The sequence below is a fragment of the Camelina sativa genome, chromosome 20 (assembly GCF_000633955.1).
Source record: "Camelina sativa cultivar DH55 chromosome 20, Cs, whole genome shotgun sequence".
NCBI classification, from domain to species: domain Eukaryota; kingdom Viridiplantae; phylum Streptophyta; class Magnoliopsida; order Brassicales; family Brassicaceae; genus Camelina; species Camelina sativa.
Window position 1 is genome coordinate 11,378,536 of NC_025704.1, and position 11,539 is coordinate 11,390,074.

Sequence of the window (11,539 nt, forward strand, 5' to 3'; positions counted from 1 at the left end):
TCCAATAACACTAGAATTTAATAGAAATAAAAATTTAACAACTTGAATAACAGATGAATTTAAAAGACTTGATAAAATGTTTAATCGAATAACACTGAAATTCAAATTTCTAATAAATTCTTTCACAATCTCGTATCCAATTAGAAGAAGAAAAACTGGTTTGGTTCGGCTGGACCGATTTTTTTTTGACGATGGTTCGGTTGGACCGATTCCTATTTTAAAATTAGAAACCCGACCAAACCGGCTTTGACCCGTCAGATGATCCGATTATCCGGTCTTGTTCGGTTATTGGGGGTATAGCCTACACAGTGCACTGATTTGCTTCACGAGTTTCTTCTTCTTCTTCTACTTTAGAACCTCAGATCTTATTCTTGGCAATCTCCCCCATGGAATCCGAGAAGATTCAAATGTAAATCCTCCTTTCTGATTCACATATTTCGCATAATCGGAGACTCAGATCGAACTGCAATTTTTCGGATCGTGTTTTTCTATATTCCGGTACAAGAAGAATGGATACTTTCACGGCGGAGGATCTATCGACGATCGGTGGAATAGCGACGGTGTCGCTCCTTCACTCGTTTATTCCGACGCATTGGTTACCTTTTTCAATCGTTGGACGTGCGCAGAAATGGACGCTTTCTAGAACACTCCTCGTCAGTATGTTCCCAATTTCTAATTTCCTTCGTTTCGAATTCTGCATTTCCTGAAAATTCATGCGCGTTCGATGTTTCTGGAATTTTCAATAGTTCTAAGGCATTGTGTGATTATGGTAGATTAGGAATATAAAGGCATGAATTGAATGGATTCAACTGCTGCTTCAATGATCTAAAGACTTGTATATATTTTGTGATAAGGTTCGTCATTGGTGTTGCATTTGGTGTCCTATGTATATGAATGATGAGTCTCACACTGAAGTGAGAGTAGTGTAGAGTACATTGAAATGATGACTTAGGATTAGGCTTTCAAAGAATTACTGATCTTAGATCAATTCTCTATATACAATGTATGAAGAGATAACATTGTCACGCAACCATATACTAAGTCAGGATGATCGGTTTTGCTCTGGATCACATTCGTCTACTGTGAAAAAGTGTCTAAGACAGCCACTTTACTCATCAAATAGCCAATTGTATATGTTTCAGTGATTCCGTTTCTGTTTGGTCAAGTGTTGGTGGCACATTCTTTTCTGATCTTTTCTAGTGTCACTGAATTTTCAGCTGCATTTGGAGCAGTCCTGCATGTCATTTCGACTTCCCTTCTTGGTATAACAGCGATCACAATGGCGAATACCATTGCCGGTGAAGAGACTGTTCACAAACTTGCTTCCCTTTTGCTTGTATTCCTCGGTGGAAGCTACGTCTTGCTGTTTTTAGCTGGTAAAGGTGGTCACACTCACTCTCATAACCAACCCATGGAGAAAATGGCTGTTGCTGGGCTTGTCCTTGTTCCTGCTTTATCTCCCTGTGCTACAACTCTCCCGGTATTTCTCGCTGTTGGAAATTCCAAGTCGATGATGGTTCTCGCCATCATAGTTCTGCTCTTCAGGTGAGACTATGTCTACTGTTTTTGTCACATGTTTTACGCTTCAATAAACATCTCTCTATATAGTCAATCTTCGGACAATTGGGTATGATGTATATGTCTGATATGATTGGTATTATTTTTGCAGCACCATATTGGTGATGACATCGCTAGTGGCTCTATCATTCTATGGTGCAAGCCAGCTCAAGTTTCATTGGGTGGAGCGATACGACAAACTTCTGGTTGGTTCGGTTCTGTGTCTGGTAGGTATCTTAACCCTTCTCTTCCATGACCATGACCATGGTGGTCATGAAGCACATCAACTCCACAGGAAAATCATTACTCTCTAGAGACCGTTTCGAGTCTCTGTTTTGCCTCTCATGTCTGTTTGTTGTAGACCGGCTTTAAGTGTCTAAGAATCTTTCTGATATGCGTTGTATGTCTATAAGTCTATAACTAGTTGTAACGCTCTCCTTTGCATGTGAAAAAAACATATGACAGCATTATAAACTCCTTAAAGAGAACAGCTCTTTTGCAGGTCTACTATAGTTGATACACAACTTTGTAGTCGTACCGTTGATTCTTGTAGTAGAACACAGTTTTTTTTTTTTTTTTTACATATTTTAGATTTTAAGATCTATAAGTGGTCGGCTTTGCCAACAAAAATGGTGGACACCAATCCAGAACCTAGGCTAATATTAACCTTCGTTCGTTCCAAAGAAAGTATTGTTTAGGCAAACAACTTACCCGGTTGGCTTTTCTCGACGAAAAAAATTGTTCGATAATGTGTATAATAAGTATTGAAGAAAAAGTGGAACACATGTAGAATATCAAAAAGGGATTAATATTAACTAAACTATTCAAGAGGAACCAGCGGCTTGGTTTTAAGGAAGTTGTCGAAAGGAGTAGAGGCAGGAGGATTGAAGAAAGGAGGGGTTTGATACTCTGTGACACACACATTAGAAGACGCTGGTGCACCCAACCCCATCATCTCCCACGAACTCCTCTGCTCCACAAACGGATTCCCACCACCACAAGGCAAAGCAGTAGGTTCTTTGGTCTGGCTGCTGCCGAATTTGTTGCTTTTTGCAGACATGAAAGACATCTTCTCTTGCTTTCCCATCAAAAGAGCCTCGCAATGTCCTGCCATTTCTGTGTATGTCATGTCTGGTGGATCAGACACTGAGTATCTTCCCATTTGTGCTGTTGTCTGAGACACCTGCACCCGTTTCATCTTCTGTCAGTCTACATGTTTGGGTTTTGGTATTTGCATTTAGAACCATAAAGAAAAAATAACTCACTGCACTTAGAAGTTCATCGATGCTCAGAAGAAATGCGGTTTTGGCATTAGGTTGTGTGTCAAGACCAAGCTGTTCTTCTGGAGGACTTGGCACTGCATCATTCTCTGGTATAAGCAATTGAGTTTCAGCCTGAGAAGGTAAACAGAAACAGATTGATGTTGGAATAACAAAATAACTTCATACTTCAGAAATCAAGCGCAAATGGTGGATACATTATCTCTAGGCTTGTTGTTATTTTCTTCAGAACGGTAAACTTTTTTTGGAGATTCTGTCAACTGCGTTCCAACTGGACAACCATCGATAGGTATGAAATCTGAAACCAGCTGCTCCTTTATAGACGACGAATCTTGCTGCAGATCAAACCATTATACACAGGTAAGTAGTTATACACTCCAACATATAAAAAATGATCAAGATTTTGATAGTACATCTGATAGTTTTCCAAGAAACTTCATTATCATGAAAGCGTAGTGCTCTCGAGGTTGATTTTGTGTGGTTTCTTCTATGGCAACAAATGAACGTAAGGCGTCTTCATCATCTTCTTTTGACCCATAATTCTTCTCCGGTTGCTCTGCTTGTCCATAGAAAACAGCATCTAGCTTGCAATCTTCCACCAAATGAAGAAACGGGTCTACCTGATATGCAAGATTTTATACTTATAGCAAGTTGTATATATAATAGAAGAGAGGCAGAGCAATAACATTAGTAAAACTCTTGACTACCGTTTTTTCCTGCAGTGCGGTTTTTGCGCTAGTAACAAGAGGAGGGATGTTGAAGGCTTTTGCTGAGAAAATTATCATTGATGTGGCCAGAGTAAAGAGGGATCGACGCCTTGATGGCTGCAATGGTCCTAAAATTGGCAACAAAAATGAATCCGTCAAAAAAAAAAGGTAAGAGTTTACTTATAACAGTGTGTGCATCTACTTAAATTTAATGTAAGAAAAAGATGTAGAAGCAATCTGCAGGGGACTATACCTCCAAGAGACAGATTCCGCAAAGAAAATGCTAGCTGAAAGCTCCATACCAATACTTCATTGCTAGAGTGCTACATATATTTATCAAACGCTTGTAGATTAGTGCAGTGTAACTAATTCATAAAAGAGAACCTATTTTTACTACTATACCTTTGTCCGGCCAAATAGAAGAACTAAGCTAAAAGTATTAGCAATGGCTTCATAATTTTGTGGCATGTTGTGAGGAGATAAAGACTGCACCCAAATCGATGAAAGCAAAAGGCAAATCTGATGGCTGCTTAATCTTAATGGTATCACCTGAAAAAGTTAGTCATTGAGACCAAATTATAACAAAATGATACAATTTCATAAATCTAATGATTCATTATTTAAGGCCAAATGTGAAACATACTGGTTTCTCTGGTGAACTTCCCGAAGAATTCTGATCTAATACTGTTGATGATGGGTTCCTTTTCACACTCTGAGTCCGACTGTAACTTGACTTTAACCGGCTCAATACTGAACTAGTATTGTTCTTCGGCTCCTCATCATCAAAACTTTCACCTCTTATAAATTTTGATTTTGACCTGCTAAGTGTTGAAACCCTCTCCATCTTTGCAGTGTCATCAACAGAACTATCTGACTCCAACTTCAGTTTCCTAAACAGTGCAGCTGAAGAAGAAAACACAGACACAGTTCTTGACAATGTCCTCTGCATATCAGCAGGCCTTCTAGACTTGGGAACTGAATTGGGACAAACTGAAGATGGGACCAAAACAACAGAAAATATACGGTGAGCTCCCATCCTGGATTCATGGTCAGCACACACCATAGCTTGAAGCAGTTGATGGAAAAGTGCATCTGGAAAAGCCTGAGAACAAAAAGATTCCATGTTTATCTTCTTATTCCCCTAGCGTTACATAGAAGAAACTTCCAAGTTTTAAAATGCATCTTGCCTTGTTTTCATATGATAAATTTGGTATAGCTGCTATAATTTGTGCCGTGCGAAAAACTGCAGCGATTAGAGTTCTTGCCATGACTGTAATATTTGACATGCTTTCCAACATGACAGCCATTATGTCTAGAATAGGACCTGCATCTCCTACCTACATTTTCAAGAGACCATCAGCGGTATATTCAGAGCTTTCTTGGTGCTTAAAATAAGGGGTTACCTTTAGGGATAACTGGACGAGGCATTGTTCAACTGCAGCTTCGAATTTCAGGTTATATTGAATCATCTCATTCCCCAAGTTCGAATCATCTAATGAACAATGAATGCTCTTCCTCAGATGCCTAATCATATCACTCAGGGCACCAATGATTGCCACGGATGGAAGGACTTTAGTCTGTTGAGCAAGTGCAGTAGCAACATAGACTATGTCAAGTTGCATTCTAGGCTTCTTTAGAACATTCTTGTGATCAAGATGCTTGATCAGGATTGACAACAGGAAATGTGTGTTTTGTCCTGTCGTCATCAGATTACTCACAGTTACTAACAAGCTGACTAGAATGTGTCACAAATAAAACCAAATGGAGAGACAATACAAACCAGATCGTTCTATCAACAACTGGACGTCCTGCAAAACATATAAGGCAAGACCGTTCTCCGTGGACCAAACTTCATTAAAATCAAAATAGCGGAAGAGTGACTCGAGGACACGCCGAACAGTTGTTGCTTCTTTTGCTAACTTTGCTAGATTGTGCAGGCAAACCCTCGACCAAAACTTGGGGTTTTTAGCATCCTCCCTGTATAGTCCTCTTTTATTCAGACTTATATATTCAAAGAAAACAAAACAAGAAGCATGCAGAAATGAAGCTTGAGTAGAAGGATTTACACAGATACAATTGCCTTGCCTCTGTCATCCACGATTCTTGACCAAGAAGCAATCCTTGTTTCAGCTTCTGCGGGAGATAGTTCTTTGTCAATAGAAGCAACCTTGTTCTCTTGATTGACTGCAGAAGTGGAAGACTGACTGAGGCCTCCATAATTTTCTAAGACAACAGAGACTACCTGAAAAACAAGAGAAACAAAGGATAAAGTATTAAAAACTAGATAAAGTCATTGTAGAATTCGTATAAAAGGCTTCCAAACAAACTTACATTGTCAAATTCGACTGAAATATGTGAAAACTCTCCCATAAACCAAACCTGGTAAAAAATGAATGTGAGTGTATCAATACTTTTTCTTAGAGATAAGAGTTGAAATGGAATGAAGAAACTGAGTTATATGACTACCAAGGATGAGAGAGCCTGGAGACCAGCAGCACACATATTTGTTGTCCTTTCTTCTTCTCCCAATTCATGAGCTAAAGGACATATTTTTGGGATCAAGCCATCTAAGTTAAACATATAGGTACCCTCTGTCTGGAAGAAGAAGAAGAAGATAAAGGTGACGAACATGATCATACTTAAAAAAATGGTTTTGTTTAGATAAAGTAAAAGTGACAAAGAGTTATATATATATGCACCTGACTGGTAACAAAATCATAGAGAGCTTCACAACCTAACATACGCATCTCATCATACCTAGTTTGATCTAGAAGAATATGAATCAAACCAAGGTAGCTACTAGCAAACAACGACCTGTAAAACACACAATTCATTAGTAAATGCCAAAATATTATCTGTACGCTAAAATAATAAAGAGACAAAAACATACATTTGTTCATTACAGGAAACCAAAAGTTTCTTGTAGATAGACATTACAATCTTTACAGAGTGGAACTGCTCCATTCTCAATTCCTTGTAACACCTTTGTTCAAGAGAGGTTGTAATCTATAAAAAAAAACAGTATATGGAATCATACCTTGTTAAAATTTGTAGAGGAGTTAGATCCTTATAATAACAAAGAATAAGTTAAGGATTATTATACCTTAGGGATACGAAGAGGGTTTTTTGCAGCATATTCACATAATTTACCGATTTTTCGATCATTAGGTTGCTCATCCTGCAATATTATGAATGCAATGTAGTAATCAAATTTTAAGGAGAACACTTGATGTGCAAAGTGGATTAAAAAGCTTCTCCAATGCTGAAAACAAATCAAGCTCCACCATGGTTGTCGCTTGGACTTGAATATGTGCAACAATTTCATTACACTAATCCTCTCACCCTAATGGAAACTCGTGTTCTGTCGACAGCTAGACTAGGTCGGATGATAAAAACACGTTTTGGCTAATGATGGCGTCATATTTACAGGGGAATGTAAGAAAAGAGAAAGGCAAAGAGAGCAAGAAGAACCTGGGATCGAGGGAAGATATCAGCAAGAAGATGTTTATATCTTTTGACGGGATGTCTGGATCTGGCTCGCAATGCCGGACAAAAGCAACACAAGCTTTCGCAGACAGGGAACATGGTTCTTGAAACGACCCCCATCGATCTCTCTCTTCCGCGAAGATTCGAACAATGATATGATGAAACGGAGATTTTTTACAGACACATGATGTATGGATCAAACGTAAGCGAAGGATCAAAACAGAGATCCATCAGAGAAATTGAGGAAGAAGAGAACCGACGAGTTATGTGAGTTTTTGTAAAAAGAGGAGATAATTGCGGATTTTTTTTCAAAACCAAAAATTTTTGAAAAGTTTTTTTTTTTGGCCTTCCATTTACTATTTTTGTGTTATTTTTGGCAATAATGATCTGATGATATAATTGAAACAAAAATATAAAGAAAAGAATCTTATTGTACTTATAAAATTAATTAATTAATGGACGTTTTTGTTAGTGCTATATAGCTAGACGCCTGAACTTGTCATGACATTACCCAAAATTACGTATGCTTTGAGGAACGATATGATGTATGATTTTCTTTTTTTTGAATAATGCGGAAGGAACGTGAACAAAGCAAACTATTTTTTGGGTAAAATAGTAAATACAATCACATCCTCTCATATTTCTCAAACACCTAATTGTACACTTTTCTTCCTCTCCAAGAAACAGTCTTCAATGCCACATTCTTGAAAGACACAACATTAAGAAGAAGCATACTGGAGTGGTGTCTGCAAGTCTTGCTTGTATTGAAGTCCTAGACCAATACCTCGATGCTTACGAATGGCGAAATGTAGCATACATGTATATGTTTCTTTGCAAATTCAAAGCAACAATAGCTTTCAAGTAAGAAAGTCCACAACTAAAAAAAACAAAAACAAAAGAAAACACAACACAACCACACATCAAGAAAATAATAAAAAAAAGCCTGTAGGTTTATTAAGGCCCATAGTTGTTAAAGGGCCAATAACGAGAGATGCGGATCTACATAAATTTGAGGCTTCTAGAGAAACCCTAACGGAATACGAATGGCTAATACCGGTTGGAGGCTAGGAGCCTAGGCTATTGAACCGGTTATTAAATTTACAATATCAGGCGAACGTTGTGGAGTGGAGGAGTCGGTGTCGTCGTCGTTTAGAAAAGGACAAATTTTTTTAAAAAAAGGAACTAGGAAGAAGAGTGGAGTTGCTATTATTATTCCGACATGTAAGTGTTGTTATGTGTTTGTCGGATCAGATTCCATCTCCTCCTCCAGAGAGAGTATCTTTTATCTTATTCTCCCCGAACACGAATTTCATTGACTTTTCTTATAATTAATCTTTTAGTATATAATTTGTAATGTTTCCACTTCTTTTGCTTTCGTTTAGTGCACACAACTCGTATTCCCATCATCAATGATTAAAATATACTATATAGAACTCGTATCAAATATTCAAATTAAACATAAAGTAAAAAAAAAAAAATCTCATTACTGATAATGATACATCAGAAGAATAAAAATGGTGTGCACATAGTACTTGTATTAAAAAAATCGAGATCCTGGTAGAAAAGAATCATAGATATGCCACACACCAAATTCCTAAAATAAAATAGTAGAATACTGTTTGGTTCCGCGTAAAACGAACTCAAGTCTCCAATTTTGACTAATCTTAATTTCTTTGACCAACATGACTTTTATGCAAAAAAAATAAGAAGACTTTTACTTTTTTCTTCCTCTTAAAAATTCAAAGTTTTAATTTTCACATACTATTTATTTTGAAAAAAAAAACTAAAGTAAAATCCAACATTTGATTTTTCCTTAAAAGTTAGTATAAACTATAAAGATCATTTTTTATCTCTTGGAATATTGTACTTTCGTTTGTAGTGGAATAAAAGAACCGCTCGTTTTAAAAAATAAAAAGTATTTTTAAACCCAAAAAAAAAAAAAAAGACAGGATTTTTTTAAAAATAATTAAAAATACAGTAATGGGGAATTTTTTTTTAAAGTAAAATATGAAAATGTATTTTTAAGTGTTTGTCTTTGGTCATTTTCCACACACACCAACCAAACTCGCATAATCGATTTCTTCATTTTTCAACAAAAGGGGGAAGTGGGAACGAACGAACCAACCATCCAAAAACCCTAATTTTGCTTCTCTCCTTTCTCCAAAATTTTTATTAACTTCAAATCCCTTTTTCGATTTCTCCGTCCTTAACAACATGGCGTCTCGAAACTGTCGGTGGGAGCTCTTCTTCGCAGCTTCGTTAACCCTAACTCTAGCTTTGATTCACCTGGTGGAAGCTAACTCAGAGGGAGATGCTCTCTACGCTCTTCGCCGTAGCTTATCCGATCCGGACCGTGTTCTCCAGAGCTGGGATCCAACTCTTGTTAATCCCTGTACCTGGTTCCATGTCACCTGTAACCAAGACAACCGCGTCACTCGTGTGTAAGATTAAGATCCTCTCTTTACGATTCTTTTGTTACAGTCTCTCTTATATATTTTTTTCATAATTGACCCTTATCTCTTTGGATTTTTTGCTCTATTTTTAGGATTTAGATTTTTTGCTCTATTTTTAGATTCCATCCATCATTTACAGTTTCAGTCCATTTTATATATATATATATATATATATATCCGAGCTTTAACATGGAAGCTGTTATATGTCAGATAGACAAAATTGTTACTTATAAGATTTGAAAGATTTGGTTTTGATTGTTCATAGTAGGCGCCCCTCGACTTGTTTGCTGAATGATATGAAGTCAAATTTGGGGTTTTGCTTATATGTTATATGATGATGATTGTCTAGCTTTCCTTGGAAACACTTGTTTATCTAATTGAGGGGTAACTTTAATTTGGTTTCTTTTAAGGTTCATGTAGACTATTTATGATATGGTCCTTTTTTCGCAGCTTCGGATGCAGAGTACGGTAGTTTGTTCTACTTTTTTAGTGTGAAAAGGGGAGAGATCTAAAGGCTAAAAAAAGCCTCCCATGTTTTTGCACAGTGTAGACTTTTTCTAAGTCATTGGATTCCTTGGGAAAGTCTTGAAAGAATCCCCAATAGTTGTTCCATTGATTAAGGAGCTGAATTTTTTGCTTGTACTTCATGATTTTCTCAATGCTTTGTAACTGATCTAGATTACTTTTTGGTCCCTACTTTGTAAGTTCTTAGGCTTTTTAGAAGAATTTTGGATTCTTTGTACTTGATTACATCTGATTATCTCTCTCAGAACTGTTTGATGGATCAAGAGAACAGCTAATAGAGAGTATCTAAAACTACGTTTGTTTCTTGTGCTTTATTTTTCTTACTTTCCAACAGTATAAATATTGGTATTTTGCTCTCTCAATCTGATTCTACGTATTTTGGCAGGGATTTGGGTAATTCAAACCTTTCTGGACATCTTGCGGCCGAGCTTGGGAGGCTAGAACATTTGCAATATCTGTATGTCATCACTCTTTTGACTTCTGTTTTTCCAAAATTTTTACTTCACCCTATGCTAGTTCTAATGCAAATAGACAGTGGAAATAATAAATTGTTTGCTAGGAGGTTCATTATAGTTTAACTCTTTACCTGTACTATGATTAACACAGAGAGCTTTACAAGAACAACATCCAAGGAACTATACCTTCTGACCTTGGAAACCTGAAGAACCTCATCAGCTTCGATCTGTATAACAACAATCTTACGGGGACAGTTCCAACCTCTTTGGGAAAATTGAAGTCTCTTGTCTTTCTGTAAGTTGCTATCAAACTCTGACATGGATACACCAAACAATATACATGTTTGGATTTCTTTAAAATGGCAAAATGGTGAATCAAATGTTGAGTAAAAGTACAAGATGGTTTATGTGGGTTGTTTTCCATCATCATGTGGTTAGAACTACCTGCTTCTATCTGTGAACTGTGATATCTTCATACCCAGTCTATATAACAAAAAAAAATAATGTGGCAGACGGCTTAATGACAACCAGTTGACTGGTCCAATCCCGAGAGCACTCACAGCCATCCCAAGCCTTAAAGTCGTGTAAGTTCAGCTTTTTCATTTCTGTATTGTATTTTGTTTTTGTCTGTTAAAGGCTTTGTGGCCGTTCTCTGAATCATTAGTCTTTCAACCTCTTCTTCATTAAGTCTATTGACTTCATACTCGTACCTTTTTTTTTAAACATATTTTCTTTGTCATCCTTTTCTCAGTGATGTCTCGAGCAATGATTTGTGTGGAACAATCCCAACAAGTGGACCTTTTGCACACATTCCTCTGCAGAAGTAAGTTTCTTCTTTCATCATTATGTTTCCCCTGCATTTTGCATTTTTCTCACCCAAATTATAATGCTTTTCTCATGAGGAATGAGTAAACCAAAGCGACTTTACTCTGTTATCTTCTTGTTATAGATATCAATTGAATCGGATGTTTAGTATGAACTGATAAAGTTTCATATGAGGATTTGTCCCCACTAACTGAACACGATTGTGCAGCTTTGAGAACAACCCACGATTGGAGGGACCTGAATTGCTCGGT

At 37.0% G+C, this 11,539-nt stretch overlaps 3 protein-coding genes across 3 annotated transcripts in view; 2 read left to right on the forward strand and 1 right to left on the reverse strand.

Moving 5' to 3' along the window:
- Nucleotides 300-2,078, forward strand: LOC104770494. The gene is made up of 3 exons (XM_010494923.1): nt 300-657; nt 1,218-1,545; nt 1,670-2,078. Exons 1-3 carry the CDS (start codon nt 510-512, stop codon nt 1,869-1,871), a joined length of 678 nt encoding a protein of 225 aa, XP_010493225.1. The 5' UTR covers nt 300-509; the 3' UTR covers nt 1,872-2,078.
- On the reverse strand, nt 2,206-7,400 carry LOC104770495. Its single transcript, XM_010494926.1, has 18 exons — nt 7,016-7,400; nt 6,648-6,722; nt 6,435-6,550; nt 6,244-6,358; nt 6,011-6,139; nt 5,876-5,923; nt 5,611-5,786; nt 5,325-5,521; nt 4,948-5,240; nt 4,732-4,881; nt 4,188-4,646; nt 3,947-4,093; nt 3,798-3,867; nt 3,545-3,672; nt 3,251-3,457; nt 3,035-3,172; nt 2,823-2,951; nt 2,206-2,740 (listed from the first exon to the last, which is right to left on the reverse strand). Exons 1-18 carry the CDS (start codon nt 7,148-7,150, stop codon nt 2,378-2,380), a joined length of 3,075 nt encoding a protein of 1,024 aa, XP_010493228.1. The 5' UTR covers nt 7,151-7,400; the 3' UTR covers nt 2,206-2,377.
- Nucleotides 9,106-11,539, forward strand: part of LOC104770496 (somatic embryogenesis receptor kinase 2-like) — a gene marked incomplete in the record, with an annotated part of 3,070 nt that continues 636 nt past the window's right edge. Inside the window, 6 exon segments of the mRNA XM_019241646.1 lie at nt 9,106-9,471; nt 10,394-10,465; nt 10,615-10,758; nt 10,976-11,047; nt 11,215-11,286; nt 11,497-11,539. Of these exon segments, the coding sequence (XP_019097191.1) occupies nt 9,245-9,471; nt 10,394-10,465; nt 10,615-10,758; nt 10,976-11,047; nt 11,215-11,286; nt 11,497-11,539 (630 nt within the window).